The following is a 19259-nucleotide window of genomic DNA, read 5'->3' as shown; positions in this document are numbered from 1 at the left end:
GGCCAGTGGCTTGAGTTCAGTCTACGGAACACACACACAATAGTTCGCACAGATGCGACAAACCTCGTCCCTTGATTAAAAAAATAAAATAAAATTGGCTTTTGCAGAACCAGACATTTATTACAACAAAGCCCCTTTTCTTTTGTACCCTGGCACAACCCCCCAATCACACGCTTCCACCCACATCCAAACGCTACCTCATTCTTCAAACCACACAAAATAGGCAAATTCAATTCAATCACAACACATACACATCCACACATGGTCATTTAATTTGATCAATCGATCCAACGTTTTACAAACTGTAGCAATACACCATAAATATGATAATTCATTTCTCAAATCACACAACCAGCTTAGCTTAATTGCGTTAATACTTAATTAAAATTTCAGATCTGGCAACCGAAATTAAAAAAAAAAGTTGCAGAAACCAAAGCAAAGGAAATAGAACAAGAAAAACATAGGAGAGTCATGTGTTTTTGGCTTTACGAGAATTCATCTTCTCGTAGAATCGAATGGAGAGGAGGGAGAGGGAGAGATGAACCTCGTCTTTGCCCCAACGTGGTTTGGACCTGAGCACGTGCGGGATTGCGGGCCAAGAGGTGGAAGGCGCGTGGGGCTTGGAGAGTGGCCAGAGGTAGAGCGCGTAGAGGCGACGGAAGCCTCCGAGAGCGAGGACCACAGATCTTAGCTGTTGCTCCCCGCACCCGGTGTTTGCCCACTGCCTTGTGCATATCAGCTCCCACAGCCTCTCGTCCTGCGCGGTTTTGTTCCACTGCTTGCTCACGCAGCCAGCCACAGCCAACGACCGCGAGTCCACGTGCTTCAGCACCTCAAACAAAACGTTGTCGTCAAGGTACACGCTCTTCTCACGCTCTGAGTCGTCGCTCACCTTTGCTTTCTTGGCTTTCCTATTTTCCTCTCCGCTATTCATCTTTTGGGAGAAAGAAGCTGTTGTGGATATGTGTTTGTTGTGTGGAATGAAAGAAGTTAAGCTTAGGGGAAGCAACTGTTCCTCTTTGTCATATGTCCTTTCTTTCTTCTAACCTTTTTATTTATAGGATAAACTTAGAATTTTGCTCTTTCAATTTTTTATTTTTTATTTTTTACTTTTAGACTCTCAATTTTTTAAGTAATTTTAACTCTCTAGTCATTAAAATTTAGTCATATTTAAATTAAATTTCTATTTTAATAAATTGGAACTACAAATGTAATTTAATCTAAATACTATTAGACATTAATATATATATCACTTACTTTTTCTTTCTTATAATAAATTTCATCATAAATTATTATATATTGATTAAGAAAAAATAATAAATAGGTGAAAAAATATTGATTTTACAAAATTATTCTTATGATGTTTTTTTATTAAAAATAATACAACATAATAATTTTTAAATAATTATTAAAGATATAAATAAAAAATAAATAATTAATATTATAATATGAAATTAACATAAGACTTATTTTTTTTATAATTTAATAGCCATTAGTACAAAATATTCTACATAGTCAATCAATTAAAAATCGCAGTTTGTATAATTTTTAAAATAATTATTATAAAAATTAACAAATTTATTATTTATAATAAATTATGTTTAAATAACTGTGTAAAGTATATTATTATTAAACTTTTTTATTTTTATTTTAACTCGACCTTATTATGATACAAAAGTAGTACTTAATGTTTATGTAAGAAAATCAAAACTATAAATTTTATAAAATTAAGAATAAAACTATAAAATTAATAATTTGGAAACCAAAATTACATATTAAATATTATAAAGAAATTAAAAATACAATTTAACCTTATTCAAACTAATAAAAAAATGATATTTTATATTTATATGTATTTTATTCAAATAAAAAATAAGAAAAATTTAAATAAAAAAGTCACTTATAATATTAAGAATAAAATGATATAATAAAAATGTGTGTACTAGGAAAAAGAAACTTTTATTAATGGTAGGTCTTATTTAAAATATTGGTTATGGGATTATTATGTAAAAATAAAAAAATCATTCAAAAATATAATAAAATTGCAAGAAAGAACATGTGTAATTTTCTATTTTTTTATTCTTTATCCAGTATTTTCAGACACTCCTTAACAATTTTCTATAGATAAACATGATTTTATTTCCTATTGAAACTTTAAAATTTAAAAATGTCTCTTTTTTTTAAGGAAAAGTTTATAAAAGTAAAAAAAAAAAAAAACTAACTAACAGAAAGAAGAAAATTGAAACATTAAAGTTTAATAAAGTTACGTTTATAATAATTAAAAAATATTTTCATTATGAAAAACCCTTAATTCTTTTGCGTGATTCATGAATTTGTCATGAAGTTTCCGTCTTGCGCTACTGTTATTTGTTTTTATCTTCACTCTCAGGGGGACCACATCCGGGGTGTCTGCCTTTTATTTTAATTAAATTTTTGTCCGTTGCTACCAATTATTCTAGTAAAATTTCCTTCAATACCGACACATCTAGAAGGCACTTTACAATGTAAACAAAGTTTTCAACGTGGATATCCAGTCACCACATTTCTAATTAAGATCATTTTTATGTCAACTAATAGTTAATTAATATATTAACATAATATGATAATTAATTTCAGTGATAAATTAGCATCATATACTTGTAAATATTTTTTATAGGTTAAAATTATAGTAAATTTTAAGCTTAACTTTATTTTTTATCATTTAAATTTAGGATAAATTTATTTTTAATCTTTCAAATTTTAAAATTTTTATTTTTAGTCCTGTATTTTTAAAAATATTATTTTAATCTTTGAAGTCACTAATAATATATATATATATATATATATATATATATATGAAAGTGACAAATTGAGACAATTTAATGTAATGTTTTCATTGACTAAAATACAAATAGATATATTTTATATGATAGCAGTTAATAGATTTTCGAACAAAATTTAAGTATAAAGACTAAAATAAGATTTTTTGAAATTATATAGACAAAAAATTATTTTAAATTTGAAGAACTAAAAATAGATATATCTTAAATTTGAGAAGTCAAAAACATATTTAAATCTATATTTTATTTTATTCGATAATTTCTCATATAATTTTTTTATATAGTTTTAATAAGTTAGAAAGAGTAATGTTAACATGTACTTCTCTAATTTTAATAGAAATTATATCATAAAGGTGTGATATGTGACACCCTCTATCCTTCATGTCATAATACATAAATAATAAAAAATTAAATAACATAATTCTTTATAATTAAAACCAAACATATTCATATAGAGAATATCACATTCATAACTTAATGAAATAGTATAATCAACAAAAATTACAAAAGTAATAAAACTAATATTTCCAAAATAAATTAATAGTAACCACATTTTAATTTAACCCTATCTACACATTGATGTCACATGTCTTAATAAAGCAAAACTCAACTCTAAAATCTAAGTCTCATTACCAATGTCACCAGCATCATGCTAATGATCACCTGCATAATATTCAAAGGAAAACAACACAAAATGAAAGAGTAAGAAATATCTCACTCTAACTCACGATGTAGGAATGCACACCAAATAGTCAAAACAAATAAAACTACATATGTACATAATAATTAATTAACAAATAACATTTCAATGCACATGTAATTGACACAAACTACATAGTATCATGCATGTGGCACTAGTAAAAACATCACAAGGTGCATTGCCACTAGCAACACGCCTAGGAGTATATGCGAGGTCACACCCTCTACACACTCTCAATAAGAGAACATATTACCAAGGTCTAGTCGAGATAGTTAAGTCATGCAAGATACATCTCATGCACACAAAAGGGTAGGATTAGGACTTCCAAATCAAACTATCCCCAAGGATTGACTCCCAAGCTTTTACATAAGGGGGCTTCCCTAATGATGTATTCCATATCATATCCTCAAAAACATTTATGCATATGATGCATGTAAATCAAGACTATATGCATTATCATATCACATTATCATGTTTCATTATCATATGACCTTATAATGTTGTTTCGAATTTATTAATTTATCTCATAAAACATAATCATCAAGCATCTAAAGATAATAATCACAATGCAACTGTATTCATTAAAGGTTAACAATGAATAGAACAAGAAAGCACATCACTACCATTCATAGATCATAGGAGAGAAGTAGCATAAGATTCACATCACATCAATAGAATTCATTAAACAAAGAAGGAAGGAAACACAAATAAACAACTAACTTTGACCCTTTGGTTGATCCATGCTCAACATGAAACTTACGCTCAACATGACCAAGCTCGACGTGAAACTCATGCTTAGCATGGTGATCACAAACAATACTTCTAGCTTTTTGTCACCATGACGCTTAGCCCCAAAAATGGCGTTCAGTGTGGTTTCTACAATTAGAAACTCTACAATTTATGATTTTTCGTATTTTCATCCCAAATCATCAATTTATTTATACAATCAGTGAAAATATTCTAAATCATACAATAAACATTCAAAATAGTATAATTTGCTCATATAATTACATTTTCAAACAATCTTCTCATACAACTATTGATGTATTTCCTTATGATTTCCCATAGGAACCCATAGGGATACCAAAATATGCAATTATAAGCCGAACCCGAACATTAATCACACATATTGATTACATCAGTCAAAACATACAAGGAGAAATAGAGAAGAAAAAGGAACATTTGGGAAAAATCCTCATACATAGACATACAACTAAGACAGGATTGGGGGTCAATCCCACTATCAGCATACATTCTCACACTCAGAGCGAGGTTTATCACTCCCTTCATTACCTTGATAAGCACTAGACAATGGTCTTGCAACTTTGAGGTGGTTTCCTTCTCCTTCAAGTTCTTCGAGCTTAGAAGGGTAAGTGTGTACGGGAAATATATGAGAGCGTAAAAATTGATCAGAAACCCTTCTTTTAAAATTTAACTTTTTCTTATAATTCTCCTTTAGTTAAAACACTTAATCTTAGTTACTAATTCTATTCTCTCTAAATTTAATTAGATAAAACATTTAAATAAAACCTTTAATGACGGTAGAGGCATAGCTAGGGGACCCACCACTAGGGCCATGTCTAGGAGGATGCAAGAGGAATGGGTTTATGTTGAGGTTAGTGGGCCTAAGCTTCTCCTAAGTTCGGCTAACTAGTCTAACAACTTTATCAATATCACACATTAAGTCCTTAGACATAGCTATCATCAAAACATCTCATGCCATTAACAATCAACATACACCATAATTTATTAATAATTGTTTGTTTTTATCATAATTAATCCTTCCTAAACATTAATATAAGTCCTCAAACCATTTATAAGATCAAATACTTAAAGGGTAAAGTTATTCATTATCCTCATTCACAAACTACATTTCTACAACTTAACCTTCTAAGACATTGTGTGATCTGAATGCCCTATACAATTATCGTCAACCTCTATGTTGACCTCAAGAGCTAATTATGTCATCTAGTATTTTAAAAAAATACAAAACCATAACATTTCAACCTAAATTTGATAATCTGACCTTTATTCACTAATTTGATCATAACTTGAGTCCTAGACCTCCCTTTTAGGTGATTCCAATGGAATTTGAAAAATAACATTCAAAGCTATAATTTTTATGAAGATTACAAAACCTAGTTCTTCCCTTTAGGTATAATCAAAAGGCTTAATATAAGATTTTAGGGTTTAGGGTTTATATAAGATTCATCTTTTAACTCATATAACTCGGTCATTCCTTAACATTTTTATGTAATTCTTTAGTCTACACTATAGCCTCAAATGTCAACTTTACAACCCAATAATCAAAACTTAATTTTATTAATTGCACACAGAGGAATCACATAAATACCAAAGTATATTCATACCAAAATTTTTATAACAAGAAATAATTCACATCCAAACTATTTTCTCCCTATCTAATCGGTAAAAACATATATTAAAACTTAATATTACTCTATTATACCATTAATTACTCAAATACAACATCAATTTCACATTCTAATTACATACCTTTATTAACTCCTCACACAATAACTATTTAGGGTTTCCATGGAAATCCACAAGTAGTTCAAACTTCACAATTACATGTTTAATCACGAAATTAGAGACATATACAACTACACAATATCAAATAGAATAATAAATAATCATATGGAACATAAAAAAATACATGATGTAATCAATTGATGAAATGTCATTCATATAATACAAGAAACAAAGAAAGGATCAGGACCAATTCCACTACCCAACATACATCTCATTAAGTGAAACAATCCTAACTCTACTATCGCATTTATAAAGACGCTAACCCATCGACAAAAGCCCAATTAATCATTTTTTTGCAATTATAAAAAATAATTAAATCAAGAATATTTTTTATCCCTCAAGTATTGTAATTGGGTAATTTTGATCTCCAAAATTTTAATTGAGTAATTTTAGTCCCTAAAGGATTGCAATTGTGCGATTTTGGTCCTTCAATTTTTAATTGAACAATTTTAGTCCCTCAAATATCATTATTATGCGATTTTAGTCTCTCTCATTAAAAATTTAATAATTTTAATATATATATATATATATATATATATATACACAATGTTTTAAAATTATACAATTATTTATCTATTCAAGTTAACACATATTATAATTTTCTTCAATGCATCAAAAGATATATATTTATTATTAATAAATAAATAAAATTTATATTATTATTTTTATAATATTACTAATAAATTAATATCAATAATATTATTAATATATTTATATATAAACTAATAATTTGATAAATATAATTTATTATATATTAATATACTTTTACAAAAGTATAAGTATATTAATTAGAAATATACATATCTTTTGTTATATATTTATATTTTTGTAAAATTATATTAATATATATCAAGTCATATTTATCAAATTATTAGTTTATCTATAAATATACTAAAATATTATTGGTATTAATTTATCAGTAATATTAAAATACTAATAATATATAAATTTTATTTATTTAGTAATAATAAATATATATCATTTGATACATTAACAAAAATTATAATATATATTAACTTAAATAAGCAAACAATTGTATAATTTAAAATATTATATATATATATATATATATATATATAAATTCTAAAATTACTAAATTTTTAATGGAAAAGACTAAAATCGCACAATTATAATAGTTGAGGGACTAAAACTGTTAAATTAAAAATTAAGGGACTAAAATCACACAGTTACAATCTTTTAAAGACTAAAATTACTTAATTAAAGTCTTGAGGATCAAAATTGCACAATTGCAATACTTGAGGGATCAAAAACACAATTAAGCCAATAGAATAATAAATAATCATATGAAACAAAAAAAATACATAATGTAATCAATTAACGAAATGTCATTCATAAAATATAAGAAACAAAGAAAGGATCGATACCAATTCCACTACCCAACATACATAGCGAAACAATCCTAACTCTACTATCACATTTATAGAGACGCTAACCTATCGACAAAAGTCCAATTAATCATTTTTCGCAATTATAAAAAATAATTAAATCAAGAATATATCTTTAAAATTATAACTAAATAAACTATTACCTTAAAATATCTCTTAAATATATTATTATCCTAATTAATTATTTATCACTATTTTGAAATAAGTAAATAATAATTACTATCATTTTGCAATATTACTTAGAATATAATACTAGCCCAATTAATTAATTTAAAATCTTATATATAAATACATAAGTTAATATCTCTTTAAATATAATTTCAAAATCCTTATTTTTCTTTAAATACATAAGACAATATCTCTTTAAATAAATAAGTTTAAAATCTTTATTTTGTTTTAAATATATAAGATAATATTTTTTTCAAATAATATAATTTGGAAATCTTTATTCTCCTTATCTTAAACATTCTTATCTATAAAATCTCTAAAATAATTAAAGTCATAATATCTAATCAAAATAGTTAAATAAAATATAATTATATCCCTAATAATAACAAATAATCTTTTTTTAATTAATAAAAATAATCATAACCATTTTAAAAAAATTCTTTAATATAATTATAAAACCATTAAAATATATTTTTAATAATTTTAGAAATTTTGGAGTATCACAGATGAAATTAACTAAACTAGGGTTATATTCTCATGTAGGTAAAAAATAATTAAATAAAAATATTGTTTATTATAATTTAAACAGTTTCTTATAGCTAAATATACATAATTTAAAAAGTATAAAAGATAGTAATAATCAAAATAAAGAAGGATAGAAAAATAATGTTAGTTAATTATTTTGTTTAATTTTAATTTTCTTAAATAGAAAGATATGCGTTATTATTAAGAATAAAAATAGGTTAAATTAAACTTTGAACATATATCGGGTATGTCCTATAAAATTAAAGTTAAAGTTTAATTTATTATATATTGCAAGATTTTTTTATAAATTTAATTTGACTTTTTAAAAAATTTTGACTTGACTTATTAATTTATTAAACAGTCTATTTCAAGTTAATAATCTAATAAAATTAATTTTAAATAAGTAAAAAAATCTATTTTAAAATATGTATGTGAGTTTTTATTTTTTAATTTGCATGATAAAAAATAGTTGACTCAATTATTATTAAATTTTGGATGTTAAAGAAAAATAAATAAAATTTATGTAAAATGTACTATTCATACATTTATATATGTACATTCATGCACAAACTTTAATGAAATAAAATAATCTTATCCAAAATAATTTTTCTAAATATCACATATATCTTATTTAAAATATTTTAAATAAATAATAATGAAAATGAAGAAAAAGGACATACAAAATATGGGTGTGACTGTAATTACTATTTAACTTCAAATTGCTTAAATGGCTATATGTTATTTATGACTGTGATTTAAGGGGAGAAAATGGAAATTATTTGTGGCTGTGATTTGAGGGTGAAAATGAAAGTTTTTTGTGGTTGTTTTGGGGAGAAAATGAAATCATTGTGATAATTGAATGTGTGACAATTTACAACCTATTGCATACTGGGGTTAGTTGCTACTTTTTTATGTGCCCTCTTTTAGCGCATTTATTCGGTGTTATCAATTTGCATTTTGTTCCGGAGATGTGATAGATTCACGTAATAGGCATTGAAAAATGAAATGCAACTGGAAAGGTATAAAAAATATATCCTAACCACAACTAGGATCCAGTAACATGAAATGAGAAAGTGGTAAAATGTATAAACAAACCACTGAACAAGATTATATTGGTATGATGATGAAATAAAAGTGTAGCGAAGAGAAGAAAATAATAGTTGTGAGGCATCTTTTTGAGAATGATGTATGAAATTAATTTTTGAAAATATAGCAATAAAATACTAGTTCTTATGATGAATGGGATTTCCTCTAAAATTAATTAATAAATAAAATAAATATGAGACTTTTAATAAGCATCAATTTATATGATAATGAGTATATTTGTTATATATTTTAGAGATATTGATTTATATATATATATTAGGGGTGGGCAAAAAAAACTAAACTGAGCTGAACTGAACTGAACTGGTGGTGAACTGTACTATAAAAAACTGAACTGTTTGTAAAAAAAACTGAACTGAACTGTTTAAAAAAAACTGAACTGAACTGAACTGTTGTAAAGTTGAACTGTACTGAACTATAAAAACTGAACTGAATTATAAAAATTGAACTATTTTTATAAAAGAATAAAAATTAAATGTGTTTAACATGTTATGTCTTAATAGATTAGCTCGATAGTCTAATAACCAAAATTTTAGAAAAAAAGTGATTTGAAAAAAAATTATATCAATTTTGTTGAACTTAACGGATCAATTGAGCTATGTTGAACTACTTATTTTTAGGCTTAAAATTCACTGAGTTTGTTTGACTTAATTTTATATTTTTTTCCTTTGAAAAATTTAAATAAAATGGAAAATAAAGTAAAGTTGACAAATGTGTCCTATTTTGATAGATCAATGAGTCAAAATTGTTCAATTCAAAATATCATAACAGTTTAGTGCAGTTTAAATTGCAGTTCAGTTCAAGTTTTTATAGTATAGTTCAGTTCAGTTCAATGACACAAAAGAATAGTTCAGTTCAGTTCGTCTGAACTAATATTTAGTTTAGTTCAGTTCATATGAACTACTTTTAAGTTCAGTATAGTTTTTATAAGTTCAGTTCAGTTCAGTTCGTTTTGCCCACCCCTAATATATATATATATATACTTTTTTTTATAGTCACATACTTGATTTGATGATTAGAAATTAGAATATGATTTTCTTTTTAAGTAATATGATGATCTATATGATCTTACATGAGAGATAGTTTGTGCAAAATATATAGTGAATATTTGTGTTTTATGTTTTTGGCTCGCAATGTTGTATTTGGATGAGTAAGGTTCAAGGTGGATAGGATTTTGACTAGCACTACTACAAATTAGGAATGTCAAATTTATCCGTATCTACAAATATTTACGGATAAAATATGCTACGGATAATAAATGAGTAGCTTAAATGAATATATACGGATAATAGGAACAAATAATTTTTATCTATTTATAAATGTGGTGGAGGCGGGTATAATAGTACTCGTACCTATGCGTACTCGCTAAATAATATTATTTAAATATTCATATTTTTATCTTATATAATTTTTATTATTTAAAAAAATGATCATTAAAGGAAAATTTAAAAATTAATACCAATTGTTTATCTTTAATCTTTCAATATATTTAACATCAAATATAAGCTTAAAATTATTTATAATACTTTTTTAAATTTTTTTAAAAAGTTCAAAGTATCCATGAGTATTCATAGATAGATATCTATGGATATTTATAAAATTCACGAGTGTCCGATTAACAGATACCTACACGGGTATGAGACAAACTTTTAATTGATGGGACAGGTACAAGTATCTTACTACTCATCCTCATGGATCTCATTGCTATCCTTAGTTCAAATAGGACTTTTTATGACAGAGATTTTATGTAGAATGAAATTCACACAGTTGGTTGTTATTTTACCCGTCAAAGAAAGTTCTTTCTATGTCAAATATTTTTATATCCGTCATAGAATGTGTTTGGAAGGATCGACTTTGTAGTTGACTCTAACCTTTTTATGGTAGGTGTAATGACACTCGATAAAGAAATAACTTTCTATCACAGGTGTAAAAACATCCAACATAAAAAATATTTTTAAATTTCAAATTGAAAACACAATTTATGTTCTAAATTCTTGTTTATAGTTTTGTCTTTCTTCTTTGTTGTCTTCCTTCTCACATATATCCGAATCTAGATAATTTTTTTTTTCACTACTAGAAAAGTACAATTCCATGTTGCCAATTCTACATTGGTTTGAATAAAAACAATGTAGAAACAAAATGCAGTAATATTTTTGTAATTAAATATAAAATATAAGCACATATTTACATCATTTTTAAGGGGAATTGATGTAAAAATTGAGTGTTCTACATCAATAAACCAATGTAATATTAAAAAGCTTCTACCGTCAATTCTACATCGATTTTAATAAAAATGATATTGAAACAAAATGTGGTGAAATTTTTGCAATTAAATATAAAACATAAGTATATCAAGATCAATCTTATGAGTGACCAATGTAGTAATGTAGTATTGAAAAGCTTTTTCTACCCTAGCACATCCTCTCCAACGAAAACATCATCCTTCTCCTTAGTAAAAGTCAAACGAAACTCTTGAAGACCTCTTCGACGATAATTTTGCTCAAGCTCATTTTGATCATTCTTAGTGAAAGGTAATTTTGCTCAAGTCTTCTTCGATTGTTTTCCTCTCCCTTTCTTTGCTTTTTCCCTTTACAATTTCCTAGTGTTGTTGCCACAGGTTCCACCTCCAGAAGGGTCTAAGGCCGCTTTGTTTTCCTTTAAGAAATATGAATCATGAACTCACTCACTCCCTCTTCTGCTATGTTTACTTGTATTTTAGGTTTTGCATAAAAGTAGAAATGATAATTGACTAAACGAGATTATAGAAAAGGGCGTCTGTGGATAAGCATGAGGTATATTCTTTTCTTGAAAATGTGAAAAGAATTAACTAACTATCACTTGGTTTATGTTATACAGGTAGAATCATTGGGAAAGAAATATGAAGAGAAATGCAAACAAGTAGCAAAAATAACATCAAAATTGATTGCAGAAGAAACTAAATTTCGCTATATGCATGTAATTTGTATATAGTGAGAGTTATTGACTATTTAAGCTGTAATTTGTGTTGTATGAAGCCTATGCATTGTCTTTTTGTGTTTGCATATGGTTGGATTTGTTAGTTTGGATGAGAGTTTTGAACCCTCTAACTGGGATTAGGCTAGGCGCAGGTTGAACACGCTAGGCGTGGAAGAACTTAGGGCTCTCGGGTTGGATGTTGGGTCAGGCGTGATTTGGTTGCGTCAGGCGTGGAGACTCTTAGGAGTCTCTGTCTCAAAATTGATTGCAAAAGAAACTAAATTTCGCTATATACATGTAATTTGTATATAGTGAGAGTTATTGACTATTTAAGCTGTAAGGCAAAAGCTTATAAATGGTTTTATATCTAAAGCACGCCCTTCTTGCAAGATACCTTTGGGCTTGAAGCATGAATAACACACAAACATAGCTTACATTATGCTAAAGTTCAACTTTTATTTAGAATGGGGAAAGAAGAATCAAACTTGTGAGCACTTGGTCATACAAGCTTTAGTAAAGTGAATGCTCATGACTTATTTTATATTTAACAATTATGAATTGGGTTTTCTTTTATATCTAAAGCACGCCCTTCTTACAAGATACCTTTGGGCTTGAAGCATGAATAACACACAAACATAGCTTACATTATGCTAAAGTTCAACTTTTATTTAGAATGGGGAAAGAAGAATCAAACTTGTGAGCACTTGGTCATACAAGCTCTAGTAAAGTGAATGCTCATGACTTATTTTATATTTAACAATTATGAATTGGGTTTTCTTTTATATCTAAAGCACGCCCTTCTTGCAAGATACCTTTGGGCTTGAAGCATGAATAACACACAAACATAGCTTACATTATGCTAAAGTTCAACTTTTATTTAGAATGGGGAAAGAAGAATCAAACTTGTGAGCACTTGGTCTTACAAGCTCTAGTAAAGTGAATGCTCATGACTTATTTTATATTTAACAATTATGAATTGGGTTTTTATTTAATTTTGGGCTAGAACAATTATCATTTACTCCTTGCAATCTTTACCTTTCTTAGAGATTCTTCTTTTTTTTTTGACTTATTTTATATTTAACAATTATGAATTGGGTTTTCTTTTATATCTAAAGCACGCCCTTCTTGCAAGATACCTTTGGGCTTGAAGCATGAATAACACACAAACATAGCTTACATTATGCTAAAGTTCAACTTTTATTTAGAATGGGGAAAGAAGAATCAAACTTGTGAGCACTTGGTCATACAAGCTCTAGTAAAGTGAATGCTCATGACTTATTTTATATTTAACAATTATGAATTGGGTTTTTATTTAATTTTGGGCTAGAACAATTATCATTTACTCCTTGCAATCTTTACCTTTCTTAGAGATTCTTCTTTTTTTTTTTACTTATTTTATATCTAACAATTATGAATTGGGTTTTTATTTAATTTTGGGCTAGAACAATTATCATTTACTCCTTGCAATCTTTACCTTTCTTAGAAATTCTTCTTTTTTTCTTTTATTGTTTGCTTTGAACCCAAGCTCTTACGCTTTAGACATCACCCAAAAGGCCTCTTGACCAATAGAGACAAATATGTATATATAAACCCATGTTCATCCTCTTATTTGAACAATGTGGGACTTTACTTACATCCCAACAGAACCTTATTACAACAACTTGTTTGTTCAAAACATAAGTAGTAGATATAAATTCTATGGTATATATAAAACCACCTAGATAGTTCTTAGGTGGATAATTTGTTGGCCATTTTCTCATAACCTAAGTAAGGTATGCATTCTCATTGATTTTCGTAATCCTTGAAAAAGACCTTTACTGAGACAAAATCATGTGAGCCTTTGTCCTTTGGTGGATCCCGTCATGACCCATAGTGGAATTGGTATTAAAATATCTGTAGAAACATGGGTCTAATTACAAAATACAAATATTACATGCACGTGGAGAATAAAAGAATCACATTATACAAGTGACCTGAATGAAAATACCAGCTACCTATTCGTATAGGCTAAAAATATTACTAGGAAATAGTAAATAAATTTTATGACCAACTCAACATCTGTAGAATAGTTGAAGTTGTAACAGATCGATCATAATTTGAAGTCCTCATCAAGCTTGAAAACAAAGTTTTTACCTACATCTTGGAGGCTTGACATCACAGATGCCTTTTGATAATCACCCACCTTTTCTTTCAAAAAAGTTTTCCTTTCCTTGCAAAGAAATAAACTCCATCCAATCAAAGGGATTTTCCTCGTTGTACTTTCTTTGACACCCTAAGGCAACCAATAACCTGTTTGAAACGAATTTTATGTATTGACTTATGAGTGTTGAGTTCATGCCAATCAACGCACAAGAGAGGGCTTCAAAAACAAACTTAGTTTCAATTTCAACAGCTTCATGTATCAACTTATGAACCCACCCAGAACTTGGTTGGTTTTGTAACAAGTTGTACAAAAGACAAGCAAAATCACAGTGAAGGCCCTTAACTCTAGAGATTAGCCTATTTGAGAACGTCAAACGACATCAGTCCTCTCTTTTTAAGCTAGAATATGGCACAAAAAGCATCCTAAGAAAAATATCCCTTAAACACATGAAAAATCAACAAGTTTCTCTACAAAGAAATGGAACTATGAATCCAACTCAATGCCCATTCAACCTTCCTTGCAACACAAGGCAAATTTTTCCAAAAGACCCTATTGTTTTTGAAAGAAAAGAAAAAAAGAAAAAAGAAGAATAAACCCTGCAAAAACCCCTTATCAAGAAACATGTCATAGGCCTGTCTCAGCTCTTGGTGCTGTTGTCCATGTTGTTGATCCTATACTGATGCTAATGTTATAGCCACACAAGTTATTCCTGCTGTGTTAGCCTTTGATTCGAATAACGGATGCTTGGTGGATGCTGCAAAATGTTTATCTTAGGTTGCACGAGCTTCAGTTTTAGTTTCATGGTCTTACAAGTTCTATGGGAATTACCAATGGCTGCCTTTGAACCTGTTAGGAAAACTAGGGAAAAATAGTTTGAGTTTGTGGCTCCTAGAGTGGATTAAGATTCTGGTTTTTCTGCTAAACACAGGGATCGATCCCTGCTTGCAAATTCTAGTTCAAATTCAGATGAAGAATCTGTTTCAGCTCTTGACACAAATTTTTCAAAGAATGTATCTGGTTTTTGAATTGATTTCTGATAGGTAGCATCATTCAGATGACTTGGCTCCTATTAATTTCCAGGTATAGGATCAGGTGCAGGTTGGTTCTTAGCCTGATCAGTTTGTGGACCAACTAGTCAATCCTGCACCTCGTGGATCATTGTATGGTATGCCATCCTTGGAGGACTCATCTGATGATAGTAGCCAGATTGGTTTAGCTTCTTCTAGTGTCTCAGCTTAGGAAATTAGCCATCACAAATGAGTTTCAGATCAGATTGATAGGGCAACTACTCTCTCAATTCTAGTTTCATTAAATTGTTGATTCAGCGACATTGTCTCAGTTTGACTCCTGTTCAACAAGATCTTCAAATCCTTACAGATAGTGGATTCAATTGGCAAAAGCAGGATCAGGCTCCTTCCATCCAGCCTGCAGCTCCCAAGGGTAAAAAAAAACAAAACAAAAGATTTCAATTGAGGACTTCGTGCCTAGAACCCGATCCAGAGCTACCAAGTCCACCAAATTCTCATGATGCTTCTACTCCGGAACATTTGTTGTTGTGTTACCTGTCCATGATGTATTTTTTCATATTGGCTTTTAGCTAGTATTGTTGACTTCTAACTCTTTTGTGGTATCAAATTAGGATTTGCTATAGTTTTGGTCTTTGTTTGAGAATTTTTGGTTTTGTAGCTAGACATAATTTTGTAACAAAAAAGAAACTGCTGGCCCAAGTTGTTGCTGACACTGAAAACCCTTATTATTAATTTCAATTTTGTTTGCTTTCGCTCGTGTTTCCTTTTGTTTCAACCGTAGAAACATGGGTCTAGAACAGAACAGAAAAATTGTATCCAAATATGGAACCTTTAATAGCTAAAATAACATCTACTATGTGTTGAAACTTGAAATAGGCGAGAAAGCAATGTGTGTTGCTTGAATAAGCTTGAAACACTGTTTAAAATTATATTAAAAACTGAGAGGGGAGGAGGTAAAAACATGAACATAACCTCGAAAAATCGTTAACAAGTGGGCAAAAAGAGAGTTTTATCCTCATTTCAGCACTGCAGTCACAATACCCGCAAATTATTGCAACTTCGATCATGACCCTTGCAATACAAGTTTCATATGCGTGCTAGTTGCAATGCAATAGTGCTACTATCATGCACTATTGTTAACTATGCCATATACTAACAAGTAGCTACCTTTATCCCCTTACTAATAAAATACTTTTTATCTACCATTATAATAAAATGTTTAACAATTTAGTGTCGTGGGAGTCGCTGTTGACACATGCATTAATGCAAGACAGGTTTTTATTGTGACTATGCACATCACAACAAAAGGCTAAACAACCATGTGTCCGGTCATATTCCTCCTTCCTCTCTTCCACACTTCTAAGAGGATTTCCTTTCTTTCCAACTTCATTGGCTTCATTTAAACTGGTTTTATTAGGCCTAAGCATCGGAACAAGGTTGTTACTGTTGCCCAATTTGTATTTCAATATAGTCCATGATAGAACAATGTTTATAAAATATTGTTACTACAACTACCTCTGCAACATATAATTTTATAAAATATTAAGAGAATTAATAAGATACTATGTTATAGGAAAATTTTTATGACTTGCTAGTCGTCTAGCATAGAAGATTTTAAAGATAATACTAAATATTATTAGGGTGCTATTATTGAAGCTATGGTTGAGCATCATGGCTACCACTCACTATACAAGAAATTTCTCCTTTTTTTTTTACTATTGTTTAAATATTGATAGTGTAGCAGTTTGGAAGTAAACACGGTGTTGAAACACGAAGCGTGGTGGAAAGAGGACGACAAAAAATATAAAGAGATATGACAAAAAAGAAAAAACGTGACAACAAAACGTGAAAAAATGTGATAAGAAAAATAGAAAGAAAAAACGTTACAATAAAACGTGAAGAAATGTGATAAGAAAAATAGAGTACGATGACAAAACAGGAAGAGATATAATAAGAGAGGAAGAATACGACGACAAAAAAAGAAGAGATGTGACAATGTAAAGGAAAGAGTGATGCAATAGTAAAATACTAAGAGATGAGATGGGATGGAAAAAGCACATCGAAGAAGTATTTGTTAACTTAAACAAAAGACTTTTTTGTCGATTATTTTTATAATACACATAAAAAGTCAAAACCCTAAATTCTAAATCTTAAACTCTAAAAAATCAAAAAATAAAATAAAATTATGTCATCATAATCTATAACAAATCTAAAATTAACATATAAAAATATTTTTATCCATCATTTAAAAATGTCACAACTAATATATGGTCATCTATGGTAATGGGGATGACGCAATTGTTCCAGAAATTGGAAGAAATGGTGTAAAATTTTAAAGGTAGACAAGACAGTAAACAATGCCAAGGTTTATCATTTAGTTAAATAAAATTATATCATCTATAAAATTTAGTGTTGTTTTACAAGATAAAAAATATGAGTTTAAATATGGTGATGCAACCTTGCAAGCGCAATGATTGAATCTAATGGTGCATTGCTCAAGGTCTAATGGAACTTAAGTGTGCAAAACTTTTAAGCTTTATCTAATGGCAATGCAAGCTTGCCAATAACATGTGATATGTGATATTTTGATGTTATTTTAGCTTTAAACGGTTGGGGTCAGGTTTTTACGGGTTTTATTTCTTCAATCTAAGGGTGTGCATGTTTTGGTTTTTCCAAAAAACCACATTGAACCGAACCACACCATTTTATTAAATTGAACCAGTTTATAAACCATTTGAACCACTTTAATAAATCGATTTAAAACTGAATTATTTTAATAAACAGGTTTATAATCGGTTTAAAACCAGCTTCAAAACTAAACCAGTTTTTAAAACTGATTTTAAGAAATAAACTGATTTTAACTAATTTTAAGAAATGTACCAGCTTTAAACAATTAGGTTCGAGCAACTTTCCATCCGAAGTTCGAGCAAGAGCATGCCCCCATCCAAACGAAACCTTGGCTACGTTCTCTCCAGAATGTGCTTCCATTTTGGTAGGCACAATAGCCTCAGTGACATGTTTGTCAAGGGAGTTGACCGCGTTTTGACTTCCCCCACACCCAAACAGAACCATCATCCCCGACAACAGCGGAAACAACACCCGACGCGAAAGCACCAGTGATACAGTACAGTTTAAATCCAGTTCGGTTCTTTTAGTTTTAAGTGAACCGACCCTCTTAAAAAATAGGTTCGGTTTTTAAACTTATATTTAAAAATATATATCTAGTCCATTTTTTTTACAATTGGTTCTAGTTTTTTTAAAATGGTACAGTACAGTTTTAAATCCAGTTCGATTCTTTTGATTTTTTTGAACTACTTCAATCTCCACCGACCAAAACTACCCAAATGAAATTGTCTATTTTGTTTAATCTAACCCAAAGCCCAAATCTGTCCTTCCGAAAGGCTTATTTTAAAAAGGGTTTCTCGCGTATGATCGGGAGAAATATTTCTGCCCACTCCTAAGTTCAAGATATAAATAGAAACTTTGAACTCATTGTAAAAAACCCTAGATTAAACGAGTTGAGATTATATCTTGGCCAACTAAGAGAACTAATTTCTTTTTGATTCGTGTGTGAAACTCTATGGGGCTGTTTGATTTGGCTATTTTCTATTTTTATTTTCAGAGAAAATAAATAATAGTACTGAAAATACGTTCGTTTCAATTTTCGAAAATGTTTTTCTTATAAATATTTTCTGAAACAAGTCCAAAATTGAAAATAGAAAAAAGTCATTTTCAGTATTTTCTATCGATATGAAAACAGACTAGTGAATACGCAGTGGCATTCCAAGTAATTATATTCACACCTTATTTTAACTTGGCTTAAATATGTTTTTAATCCTTCAAATTTAGGATAAATCTGTT

General features: G+C 28.8%; 1 protein-coding gene and 1 pseudogene across 1 annotated transcript; both read right to left on the bottom strand.

The window, feature by feature from the left end:
* Positions 1-469: 469 nt before the first annotated feature.
* LOC109816962 (F-box protein GID2) lies at positions 470-934 on the bottom strand. Its single transcript, XM_020382138.3, has one exon. The coding sequence runs from the start codon at positions 932-934 to the stop codon at positions 470-472; it is 465 nt and encodes a 154-aa protein (XP_020237727.1).
* Positions 935-14196: 13262 nt separating this feature from the next.
* On the bottom strand, positions 14197-18473 carry LOC109816957 (ribonucleoside-diphosphate reductase small chain A pseudogene; annotated as a pseudogene).
* Positions 18474-19259: the final 786 nt, after the last annotated feature.

Source organism: Cajanus cajan, chromosome 9, assembly GCF_000230855.2.
Source record: "Cajanus cajan strain Asha chromosome 9, NIPB_CcT2T_4, whole genome shotgun sequence".
Taxonomy (NCBI): domain Eukaryota; kingdom Viridiplantae; phylum Streptophyta; class Magnoliopsida; order Fabales; family Fabaceae; genus Cajanus; species Cajanus cajan.
Note: the sequence above shows the minus strand (reverse complement) of the source record. Positions and strands in the feature narration are given on the sequence as shown.